Source organism: Taudactylus pleione, unplaced genomic scaffold (genome assembly GCF_031769625.1).
Source record: "Taudactylus pleione unplaced genomic scaffold, aTauple2 ptg000038l, whole genome shotgun sequence".
NCBI lineage: Eukaryota > Metazoa > Chordata > Amphibia > Anura > Myobatrachidae > Taudactylus > Taudactylus pleione.
This window is the reverse complement of record NW_028284440.1, coordinates 7,587,264-7,600,673: the sequence shown is the minus strand read 5'-3', so window position 1 is coordinate 7,600,673 and position 13,410 is coordinate 7,587,264. Positions and strand designations below refer to the sequence as shown.

Sequence of the window (13,410 nt, the reverse complement as noted above, 5' to 3'; positions counted from 1 at the left end):
AACAGGGCTTGCATGTAGGGCTCACAGCACTCCCCATGATCCATATGACCAATGTTCATGGGAATCCAAAGACCATGCTATGATCCTAGCATCTACTTAAGCAATCATCTCTGATGCACCTATGCTAAAACCACCCAGACTCTTCTTTTAGCAGCCAAGAGTGATGGATGGGGAAGAGAGGGGCATGGATGCCTCAACTAAATGGCAGAGGGGAGCATTGTGTTGGGGGCAGGGCATTGTGGGAACTGGACATTTGGGATGTAAAATAATGTGGCCAGCAGCAGCAGGAAATAAAATTAAATTAATAGAGGTGTAAAAGAAATTCGGAATTGAGAACAGAAAGAATAAAGGTTTGAGAACCAAACCAAACACAAGGACAGTAAATAAAGCCAGCCTATCTCTTTTTTGATCACTTAAACAGCAAAGTGTCAAATATTTCAAAGATTCTTTATAATTATTTTTAAGAACATTAAGTATAAGGTTTGAAAGTTATGATAAACATGACTTTCAAGATGAGTTTGTTGATTTTATTCTTTGTGACATTTTCATTAATGCAATATGGTACTGTGTGTATTTGACCATTGTGAATACATTTCATATCCTGAAGATGCTTTATTGTCTCCCTCTGTGAATTCTGATTTTTTGTAATGACAAACACAATAGCATTTCCGGTTACTAAACTGCAGTACTTGATGTTGTAACACACTTGAGGTCCATAGTGTAGACTGTGCAAGACCTATTCATTAAACTAGTGATGCTCAGTTTTATGAAACACATGTACTACAGTGAGTTTTATTAATTGTTGCAAAAGTTGCCAGTTTGTAGTAGGACATTTTAGCCAGTCAACACCCCAATACCACCAAACTGAAAAAATTATATAATAAATTCAGAAGTAATAAAATAATTATCCCCTGATTAAAAATTATTCTTGATTCTTGAGCTAGTACGTGGCAAATCTAGACATACCTAATTGCATCCATCTACCCAAGACATTTCTATTTTGAAACATAGGCAGTTTACTAGAGCAAGAGTTCAGATGGCTCCTAAAATACTTAAAGAGTTATATAATGTCACAGATCTAATGTTATAATTTTAATGGTCATGCCCCCAGACTGAGCACAAGCTGCTGAAATGGAGGGATAGCAACTTGCAGCTTCTTGCCTGTGTAGCTATTGGCAGGTGCTTCTCCAAGTAGGAAAATAACTCAGACTGTGGCATTAGACTATGAAGTGATGGACAGAACTAGACTAAACATCTTACAGAGGATACCACTGTTACCCTATCCACCCCAATCCACAGGAAGAGGTTTGTGGATCTGGACCTGTAGGGGTTGGAGGGATAGGAATGCCAGCAAACCAGCTGTGACCCATCATTCTTGAAAAAAATAACCATACACTTTTAAACAGTTAAAATAAATTGAGGCTTTTAATTAAAACTCTGAATTCTAATTGGTTAGATATAAACAAACAATGCATGCCAGCACAGAATAGCCTTACCATGCAAGACATATCATTTTCCCAAAGAAAGAAACACATTATCTGTTCTTCCATTTTGGTATTTCTAGTAAGAAGATAGACTCATCTACTTGTATTATTTCACTTGTTTTGAAGGAGTGTCATAACAGAATAAAATAGAACATATACTGAATGTAAAAACGCCTTGTTACAAGCAACATCTCTCTTTAAACTTGGTTTTTACAAATGATTAAAATGACAGATGTGTAGAAAACTATTTACAGTGTTTTTGAAATCATTAACTATATTACGTTTTCATTGACAAACCAGAATGAAAATAATAAAACTGTTTAGCGAACCTCCAAATAATTTCTCTAGCAAAATACTGTACATAGGGCCTGAGGGCCTGATTCAGAGCCGCTCATAAGCAGCCGCTCGTTCGCTCCGAGTGATGTTTGCCCAACTGCGCATGCGTACGGATCATTATATGCATGCGCGAACCAGTCAGTGCGGTCGAAAATCGTGTGCTCGCAAAATAGCGAATGCCTGATAATTTGAGTGACTGGAGGAGGCGTATGTGCGTGGTAACGGGGGAAGGTGCTTGAAAACGGGGAGTGGAGATCCGAATGCAGGCGTGCTTAAAGGTCAAAACGGGCATTTTAAGGGTGTGCATAATTAAAACAGCAGCATCATTGACCACGTCACTGGGTTATTTTATAGCCAGAACTGCTCGCAAAATTGTGGTAGCAAAAACCAACCACAAGAATAGCGAGCAGTTCATACCCTGGTCGATGTACTCGATTAATCTAATAAATAGCGGACATGACGTAGGATGCGAGCGGCCAGGGGGCATCATTTTTAAAAAAATGTCCGCAAGTTTTGTTCGCTCATTCAGACCCAGAGGCATGAACATACCGCAAAGAGCGAACGGTTCATTTGAATAGCCACCCCTATTTTCTGGACGAGCGAGCACTAATTGCATCCGGCTCTGAATCAGGCCCAGAGTCAGAGATGGGCACAATGGTGAATACACACACAAATTGAGCAATTGTTTGCCATCACACGTGTGTATAAGCTGCACTGCAATTACGCATGCTCAGAGGAATCTATCGCAAAGTGAGTGACGGGCTGTCAGCATTTTGGGGAGGTAACAGGGAGGTGGTCAGAAAATGCAGGCGTGTCTGACCAGGGGCGCCGAGAGGGGGGGAGCGGGTACAGTTTAACCCTCCCCGGTGCGCAGTGCCGCATTCTATTTTTTCCCCAAGGGGGCGTGGCCACGCCTCTCGCAATTAGACCACACCCCCTCTTTACTGGGGCCTGGCGTGGCTCTCTACACCCCTGTGTCTGACCATGAGGGTGAATAAATTAGCCCTTATGAGCTCCTACATAGCTCTGTGTGTCAGGAGAGCTGCAAAGGCTGTGGCAGGTCAGACCTGCCGCAAAGGAAAGATGACCACTCGATGCGTGTCGATGTTACTGATATTTATGCAGGTAAGTAACGTTATACACATATGAGAGGCAGCAGTGGGCGTCCTTATGCTGGCTGCCCTTTGGTATGTATTAGAATAATTTCACAGCTGTGTTCCGTACGAAATCGCAGCTGTGATCACATTAGCGTCCATCTCTGAATCAGTTCCTTAGTTGTTAAATAAAATATATATTATTAATTAAGGACTTTTAAACAATACTGCATAAATTATATCACATGTTGTATTTTATTAAAAGGCCATCTACATAATGAAATGTATTCAAATGATATACAGCAAACACATTTGTATTATCTTTTCCATTTTTGTAGGAATAGATAGCAGCATGTAAGGTCTTAGTCTACAGTCTACTCTGGCATAGAAAATGCATGATATAGTCTGTGCCCTTTTGTAGGAGAAACATTGAATAATTCATGAGCCAAACTGAGACATATCTATTTCTACATAGGTATTCTGATTGCATTTTACACCAAAGAAACTGTAGCTCTGCACTAGTAGTGCTTTGTTTTCTTTTACAATTGCCGAAATCATTTTATATTTCATATGGATTAGCTTTGGCTTCATATTTTAAGAGGCTGAAGCCTGACCCAGTTTTATGAAATGAATCACTGACTTGTTACAGTAACCAGTTGTATGCCTGAGGATCTGATTATAACAGAACTTTGTCACTCTCAATATGCAATTGTGTGCATGGTTTATATACAGAACAAATCCATATCCAGATCTATAAACTACATTTTTTTAAGACTCTAGAACATAGAAGAATAATTACTATTCCATATCTTTTGAAGTTGAATTTAAATGTTAATAGTGGTTGAATTATAAAGTATATGTTGATACAAAACAATATATGGCATCAAGTAAACAATTCAATGAGGTGAACAGCAACAGTACAGCAAAAAATGCAAGAATATTTTATTCTATACAGGAACTGAATGTAACATACTTTAAATGCATAGTATCTCAAAGAACCTCAAAGCTTATTTTTTTTTAACAATATTTCTGGAGAGACGAATAACCTGTAACAGAGACACACTGATATTTTTGCAATGCACCTCATATTTATTTAGTGACCATGACAACCTATAAACTTAATTGTTTTTTTAATTTATTTTGTATTCTTTACTTCCTTAATATTTGTAACTATTGAGGAAACTTTCTTCATCATTTTATAAAAGAACCTACATTCCTTTATTTTCTCTGTAAATTGATTGTTTAGGAAATTAGACATTGGCATACGATTCTTAAAGGAAAACTCCACCACAAATATAATGCAGTTGTTCACTGCAGTATTCCCTGATGCCTGTCCAGTAATTATGTTTTAGTGTACTGTATGTTAAAACTATTTCACATTTCCTCCCTTTCAAATTTGCCTGTGGCACATAATGTACTGTATGTTTCTGGAGATGAACACATTGAAAACATTGATAAAAGTCAGAGGTGTTTTTAAACTTAGGTCAACTGGGTGCTATGTCAGGTAGCAAGTTTTTGAGGTAGTAAGATGAAAGGTATAAATTGCAACACTTAATTACTTACTGCAAGGTTTCTACCTTGTTGGTATACCTCATTGTGAAGTGGCACTGTTAGAGTGCATAATACAAATATTAATGTTGGTTTACACAAGGATTAAAAGCCATTACAGTTGTGGCTACTAGCCAGGCACAATTGCAAAGCCAACCATAAAAGTTAATTAAAAATAATAAACAAGAAACTAATTAGAATGGCACATTAATAAAGAACTATGGCAATTGCTGCTTATGATAATTCATTTTTGTTATTAATTTAATGTTCTTCTAAAACAGATTTTTTTTTGCTCGATTCAAATACCAGAACAAAAAATAAATATTAGTAAAAGCCTTAAAGCATATAAAATCATGATGACAGATGATTTAAACCATTATAGTTTGCGAGTTGATATGAAATCCTATAAATGTCACAATGCATCCAGAATGGAATATTCAGATTACTCACATTGAGAGCTAAATTAAAAAAATAACTGTCAAATTGGATTTTTATATAAGTTTTGGGTTAACTTTTTAAAACATAATTTGCACAATTTAATTCCCAATAGTTTTTCTACATAGTTAAATAATCAATAGTCTATATTTAACATTGCTATTTTGTAACATGCTGTTAGCACAATTGTCTGTTTTTTTCACTTGCCACCACTTAATATAGGGCCTGATTCAGAAATTTCCGCAATGCTGATATTTACGCAGATCAAGTATTGTTAGCCATTGCGCAAGCGTGAAATCCATACTGTGCACAGAGGATTCATTTGCAAAGTGAGTGACAGGTACTGTAGGTAACGGGGGGTGGCTAGGCGAATGCAGGCACATCAGGACCATTTAAACTCCATTCATGGGCATGCATAAATTAGCCATTGTGATTTTCTTCACAGCATGAGAGCTCTCAACGTGTCAGGAGAGATGCAGTGTTGAGACAGGTCAGACTTGACTTAGAGGCTGTGTGGCTGTCCGATCTGCATTAATGTTTCCGATGTTTACACTGTTGCATATCATCAGATGGATATGAGAATGCAGCAGTGGACATCCCAATGCTCAGGGAACCTTTGGAAGTCATTAGCACATTAGCATATTTTAGCAATTGCGATCCATGAGAGAGCTCAGTTGCGATTGCATTAGCGTTAATCTCTGAATCTGGACCATAGCCTGAAGAATAATTGCTATTCACATTGTAACTGGCTCAGATAAACAATTATCCAAATTTATTATTCTTAAATTTTACCCTGTAATTTCCTTTAAACATGTCCTCTAATAAAATTCATTATGCTTAAAAAAATCTTAGAAACATCCTTTATTAGCATGAGTCTCACTACTATAACCAATAGCTTGCAGGATAAAAATTAACTGTCTTAAACTTAAAAAAAAGAAACAATATCATTGAAACTGTTATTTTTTCGCTTTTTTGAAGTTCAATGCACTTAATCATCATAAAAAAATAATTAGGTTGATTTTCTTGAATTCTTTAGCACTCTTTTTTGCATACTAAACAATTTTGACTTGATTCAGTAGATTTAACAGCTTTCACCCTGAGGCTGCATTGTTGTTATATTGGCTGTGAAAACACAAAAAAACCCACTACTATAGTTAAAATTGCCAGTGCATGCCCTAGCTGCTCATTATTCTGTAATTGATAAACTCAATGTTTAACTAATAAATGGCATGCACAATTTAATAAAATTAAGTAAGCACTTCAAGCTAGTCTTCCAGTTGCAACACTCATCACATTTCTTCACTATTTGGCGCAGAGTTTTCAGTTATAACAGCTGAGTAGTTTAATAGAATGCGATAAATTAGTCTGGAGGAGTTGATTGCTTGTATGAATAAAATAACAGACTATGGGCCTGATTCACTACATATTGCTATTGCCATCACAGCTGCGATTACACACAGAGGTCATCTGCGATAGTATGCTAATCCATTGTGATCGCTTTGCCATCGCAGCATAACATAAGGACACCCACTTTACCTTACACACATCCGTAATGTTTAGCAAGACTGCAAACCATTGGTACATTCGAGTACGATCGCAGCCTCACGCACACTTGCACAAGCTCAGACCTTACTCAGAAATTGCTAACTTCATCACAAGCTATGAGTCCTCAAGCTGTGCAAGGCATTGCAGTGGGTAATTTATGCATGCCCCTGCAATGGCGTTGACAGGCACTGGCACTATTGTATTCTGCCAACCACCCCCCCCCCATCACCACAAACGGCACTTCCTGTCAATCACTCTGTAATGGTTTTGCGTAGTCACTGCGATCACATCCCCGATTGCAGTGGCCGGTTTGTGCACTGCGATGGTAACGCAGTTGCAAACAGTAATGAATCAGGCCCTGTGTTCTATATTTCAGAACAATATCAAAGTTTAAACATTTACTAAATGTATTTTTGGATAATAATTACCCAAATATTATTTACCAGAACTATTTTTTAATTTGTTGTCTGTGACTACGCTCAAAGCAATCATTGTATTCATTCTGTATAGGAGATGAAGGTGAGTAGAGCTAGAATAACCTACACCCAATAAAAGTATTATAATGCATCACAGAGTACAGTATTTAAGTTCAGTACAGATGTGTACCCATGCTCTGACAAGTTTATAGTGGTAGGAATTATCCCTATAGTACATGTAATCAATCTGAGTATTTCAACATCAACCACATCACAGGTAGAGGATCAAACATAACCTCTATATAAAATACACTTCATACATCTCTTTGTTGCTATCATGGTTGACTGCTGTTGTTTGCGGATGCTTGGTCTACTTAAATGTATTTGGATGAGTTTACAGTATAACAATTCCTGTGGGGTTAATAGATAATGTTCTAAAATGCCATTAGAACCATATATTAATGATGCATGTTGCGAAAATACATTGAAGTGATGTCTATTATTCATTCTAACAAAGAGGATCATGTTTTATATCTCAATGGAAATGCACTAATATCTAATTTGAAAAAAAACAAATTTTGCAGCTAATAAACAAGATTACAGTATGCATCTGTAATGGCGGTTTAAATGCTTTGCATTTCTACAAATCTATTAAAAAACTAACATAAATTATTAAAAATACTTTTGACATCAGTTCTCCAAAATATTGACATGGACATAATAGAAAAGCAATATAAATCATTTTAATATGCATGTGTATATTACATCATTTAATTCTCAAAATATTTTGTTGTTTTTAATAGAAATAGCAATCACTGCTAGACAATCTGTTTACTAATACAATGAGATTATGCATATTTGCAGTAATAGTTGACTTGATCTCTTGAGAATAGTTTTTTTTTATCCTTCAGCTTCAATTCTTCATCACGCTGATTGTCATATATAGTCATTGTGCTTTTGCATAATGCCCACTCTTGATGTAACAGCAGTTTAAATACAAAACTGGGACAGTAAGGATAAGCATGCTGGAGTACACAGACGGACTATACAAACATGCACAAAATATAAGTTGAAAAATATACAGTTACATCAACATGCACTGTGTATGTAATGTTTTGCCTGGAAAGCCAGGACAAAATTCTACAGTTCTTGTAATTTCTCTTGAAAAATTTCCATATGATTTGAAAAAGAGCCAAGTGCAAAAATAGAGAAAGACACATTGTGCCCCATTTTGCTGTTTTCAATAAATTTTACAGCATGCATTCTGGTCTTTTCCAAGAAATGTGACTCAGGGTGATGAACCGGATTCAGCGCTTGCAGATTTCAAAGTTTATTGTTTCAAAGTTTTTCTTAACCACTGAAATAGTTCTTCCCTGTATAGGAGTTGCCATCGTACATTTGCCTCTACAGTTTCCAGTGCTCGAGACAAAGGAGACACAGCTGATCCTACTTTATGCAGCTGTATAAAACTTTTTAGCTGAAAAATACAACAAATTATCACATTACTAAGGATAATTGAGAGCAGTATAGTATTGTTACCATTAATAAAAATGTGACTTCTATAAATCAATGTGTTATTAACTTATTATATCATTTGATTTATGAATATAGGGGAGGGGGCAGAGTGTCTACTAATTACCCAGGCCTGGGCTTGGTGGAGGGGCCCAGGTCTGGTGCCGTCCCCTCCCTCCTACCTCACAGCAGCCCAGCACATGCTGCTGTGTGCTGGGCTGCAGTGGGAGACTGCTCACGGCTGCTAAGCAGCAGCTGCAGCAGTCTCCTATCTATGCCTGTGGGGGGAGCAATAAAACTGATCGCACCCCCTCCTGGTTTGTGCTGGACTGTGGGGCAGCTGCAAAAATGTGTTTTTTTTAATTAATTTATCCTAAGGGGATGTGACCATGCCTCCCACGATTAGGCCATACACCCCATGGGAACCACTGCAATTAATCAGTGACAAGAGTTTAAGATATTATAAAATAATTATAATAATTTGCCTCATTTCTCTTTTAATACTTACTATTCCCTTATAATTATTTTACAATTAGGCACGGCCATAGAACTTCTGCATATTTTTTTTCTAAATTACATGACTTGAAAACCCGCCTCTGTTAGTGTTCCTGCATAGTGTACTCAAATGTGCACAGATTATGTATACAAACAGATTAAAAGTCTTCCCAGGTCTAGTATTTTGAGCAGTATATAGAACATTTATATTAGTTTTTTTAATCTATTGTCCATTTGGCAGAACACATTGTAAAGCATATTTAGGGGATAGTGTTTCATAAGGCACACAAACACAACTATTGCTATTTTAGTGAAAGACAACATTTATTAAAAAGTTGTCCAATTTTTGCTTAGATCAGGTTCATTATTAATAATGTTTCATTTTCGTGACAAGTATTGACGGAAGATAAATTGTATAAGCAGTGTTGAGGAACTGCTTTAACAATAATGTCTATATAGCACAAAATTGTCAAAAATTTTATAGCAAAAGTCTAGAAAACTGTTTAATATTTACACTGCTGACTAAAATGTATAAAAAGTTTATACTCTGTGCTAAAATTATGTTATTTTCCATTCACTGAATTATTTGTAGACACGTACATCCATCTGTATAGTTAATATTTTACTCTTATTTATTTTAAAATGTGTTTTACTTAAATATTTATTGCTATAGAATTTGGTAAACTGCCTAAAAGGACCACTAAATGTAACATTTAGGCTTATACTTATATAAAATTATTTTAGTCTTTTCCCTGAACATGGGTATAAAATGCTTCAAAAGCTTAATTGGACTAAAGATACTTAAAATTAATTTTTTATTCATAATCACGTATCAGTTTATTGAGGGGAATTCAATTAGCCAAGGGATATAGGACCTCATTCAGAGCCGCTCGCTGCTGGCGGGTGCTTACTCTGAATGTGGGTGTTTTGTTTTTTTCTCCGGCCACTCACAAAGCTGTGGGAGACCACCCACAGCTTGTGCGAGTGGCCAGGAGACCGTCGCGATAATAGTGAACATCAGGCTTGCGACAAGACCCTGGGGTATGGTCTAGCTGCCACAAGCCTGAGTGGACTCCCTGCCCTAATAGAGCAGCAAACAAATGCCAGGCATTCCTAAGGGAACGCCTGCGTTTGTCCTGCCACCCCCTCTACCCGCCAACAAAACGGGGTGAGCTGTCAATCAACATCGACAGCCGCCCCGTCTTGTTGCGAGCCCCATAGCGACTGAACTTCAGTCGCTCAGCGGGGTTTGCGCATGTGCACACTGGATGAGGCGCATGTGCAGGGCATTAACATTGAGTCGCTTGCGAGTGCACAGTGCTTGCGATCAGCTCTGAATCGGGCCAATAGCCCACAGCTAATTGATAGTGCCATGCAGGTAAAAGCTATTCTATTAAGTAGCCTTCCTCACATGATAAACACTTGCTTAACGCGCACTAACCCATTGATTTCATATAAAATGCTGGATCTGTATTTTACCACAGAGTTTCTGAGGCTGCGAGGAAATATCCTGCACATGTGGTTCCCACAGCTATTTGAATTGGGCAGCGCAATCAATTAGCTGTGGGGTAAACCCAGCACATTTGACAGATAAACTATAGCTGATTCTTCAATTACTTAGTTACCATTTTTTTTGCATTTCTTTTGCTTGACCAAAAATATAATATTTGATATTTACCTCATTTAGTTCTTCTTCTGTATTGAGGAATTCTGTAACTCCACTAATAAGCTTTGAGTTCATAAACAATGCTTCTCCATACCTAAGTAGAAAACCATTATTTATCTCTATCTACGGTAAGTTGCACATAATAAAACATGATTATGTGTAAATCTAAGCAAACATAGCTCTTAAGCCCCAAGAAATATCAATAGATCCATTGGTCAATATCATTAAAGTATGTAACTTTTGTGCGGTTAGTTTTGCTTACATATAACAGTACAGTATTTACACAGTGGCTAATGACAAGATTGACATTCACACTTTAAAGGCAAAGTATTTAGACAATATGGTTACAAAAATTAAATACTACTGTAATGAATTTACATACCTAGCATTTAAAATGTTCCATTTATCCCTGAAGAACTTCCATGCTAAATCCCTTCCATGTGGATTTCGAGCCACATGAATTATCACATCAATGGCATCTTGATCCAGTACCACTTCTGAATTTAGGGACAAGTTGAGAAGCCTTAAAAAAAAAATAACTATTACAAGTTTATGCATAATATTGGTCATAATACACCACCATAAGCCTTAATGAAAAAATAGCCTCTTCTTGAGTTAGAGGAAATAATCACATGAATCTGTACTGTAAGTAGGCTCATACGATACGGTAACTGAGCTTACCAATATATAACATTGCAAAGTTACTAATTCACCCTTTGTTTTAATTCCTGTAAATGTAAGTTAAATTGACTTATTTTGCATTCACTCTGCTGAATATTGCTGTACTCCATCTATGTTTTCATAGGTCCCTATTTATGTATTTTCACATGCATAGAATGTACTGTAGACTTGTTCCTCTCTTTTTTTTACCAAAATGTCACTCATCTTTGTGCTTACTAAAACCACTGACTTTATGGAAGTTAATTAACCTGACCATCATATAAATTACATATAATAATTGACTTCAAACATTAATATCCTCCATTCTATTGAAAAAAACTAATGGCGAAATACTGCATCACTATAACCCTGCACCTTTGTCAAATAAATGAGTGTGATGTGTCACCTTGAACTATGAACTTCAAGAAAATCCTAGATTAGGAAACATTTTATTTTCATTATTGGTACACTACATTGACATTATAAATCAAACACATGTTTTGCAACCTTGTTTTGCCAATGCAGTGACATTTCTAATAGTCTATGTTATATATGAAATGGATAATGCCTCTAGTTCTCATTAAATGGTCTATTTGTTTATCTAGAACTATATGTATGCATTATTGCATAAAAATTATAAACTTTTAGAAAGCCTCTTCTATAAAATAGTACAGTGGGCGGCAATGCAGATGTTTAAGAAAAACACATTTTTAAAAACTCATTTATTCACACACCTGTTTAATAGGTTTCTATTATCACTGCAGGTCAATGCTTCCAATAATATTTTCTTTTCTGAAACAGCTGTGGTAGAATGAAATTTCATCCATATAAACTCCCATACATCTTCATCCATTAAAGAAACTCCTGTGCAGTAGACAATGTCCCGAACATTGGGTGGAATTCTGAAGAATAAATTAAATATACAATATCAGTTTACAATTCATAGGTGCTCAGTGCTAACACTGCATGTGTACAAATCTTATATACTGTAGGTCAGAGTCTTCCACTGATTGCACATCTAAACTTACCAGTAAATGCATGTTAGTATTGGATTTGTTTTGTCTTCCTGATATAAGTGATACCATGTCCAAATGAAAACAAGTGTTGGCACCTGTTTTGGAAGGCTGTTTGAAATACTATGGGTCAGGGTTAAATGACAAAGCAAACACAGGTGTGGTCATTTAAGACATTAGCAATATGTCAAAAAGACTAATCATAATTAATTCTGTATCTTAAGGCGCCATACATCAGGTGACATGTTATCCGATCCTGCGAATGGATCGGAAATGCAGATCTGGCGCTTGGAAATGCCAACTGGTGACCATCGATGTTCTCTGATCTGTTGGGGGATTGGTGAAATTATACATGTTAAATTTCACAGATTTGGAAATCATGATCATATTTATACAGTGATCAGCAAATCTGTGAAATCCAACATATTGGATTTCACTAATCCTCCAACCCAGCATCTGAGGATCACAACATTTCGGCAATCCATCGCTGGTATATGGACTCCTATACTCACGTACTGCAATGTTGATATTACAGATGCTGACAGCTACAGATATTAATAATGTTTTGTATGGAAACCTTGGATTTAAAATATTATTATTATTATTATTATTATTATTATTATTATTATTATTATTCAAATGTGTATTTCCATTGGTCCTGATTAGCCCAGTCAGTGGAGAAGCACTGGAATTCACTGTTGACATGGAGAATACAAATGAGAAGTTTTGGACTTTTTCTATTCCATAAAATTAATCAATAGTCTGTACTGTTCTATGCTCACTTTTATTAGGCTAAATGTCTCAAACATTTAACATTTATCAATGGTGTATGAGAATAGGGAAGGGGTTAATTAATGGATGTCACTGTGTACTTGGGAAATATTTCTGGACTGCACACCCTGAATAAATATATATATATATATATATATATAGTGGGAGGTGCTACTTGATGAGACTATTGCAGGTACAAAAACAGTCAAATCTCAGGTGCACAACTCCTAATTATTAATAATATATAAATGCAATAAATTTTGCAATCAATAGAGGTTTTTAGCATAATATTGGACAATGTTATGGGCCTACCCACCATATCCAGGTAACCTCTGTAGGGAAGGTCCCTAACATACTAGGATTCAAATCCAGAGCACAGGACACCATCAAACTAGCCCAGCTAAGCTGCCCCAAGGCACCTCCATAGTAAGAAAA

At 36.4% G+C, this 13,410-nt stretch overlaps 1 protein-coding gene across 1 annotated transcript in view; it reads right to left on the bottom strand.

Annotated features, from left to right (window-relative positions):
* Positions 1-7,628: 7,628 nt before the first annotated feature.
* The window catches only part of TRHDE (thyrotropin releasing hormone degrading enzyme), a 778,828-nt gene continuing 773,046 nt past the window's right edge, over positions 7,629-13,410 (bottom strand). The window contains 4 exon segments of the mRNA XM_088452538.1: positions 7,629-8,335; positions 10,544-10,625; positions 10,914-11,054; positions 11,926-12,093. Of these exon segments, the coding sequence (XP_088308664.1) occupies positions 8,189-8,335; positions 10,544-10,625; positions 10,914-11,054; positions 11,926-12,093 (538 nt within the window). The 3' untranslated portion in view covers positions 7,629-8,188.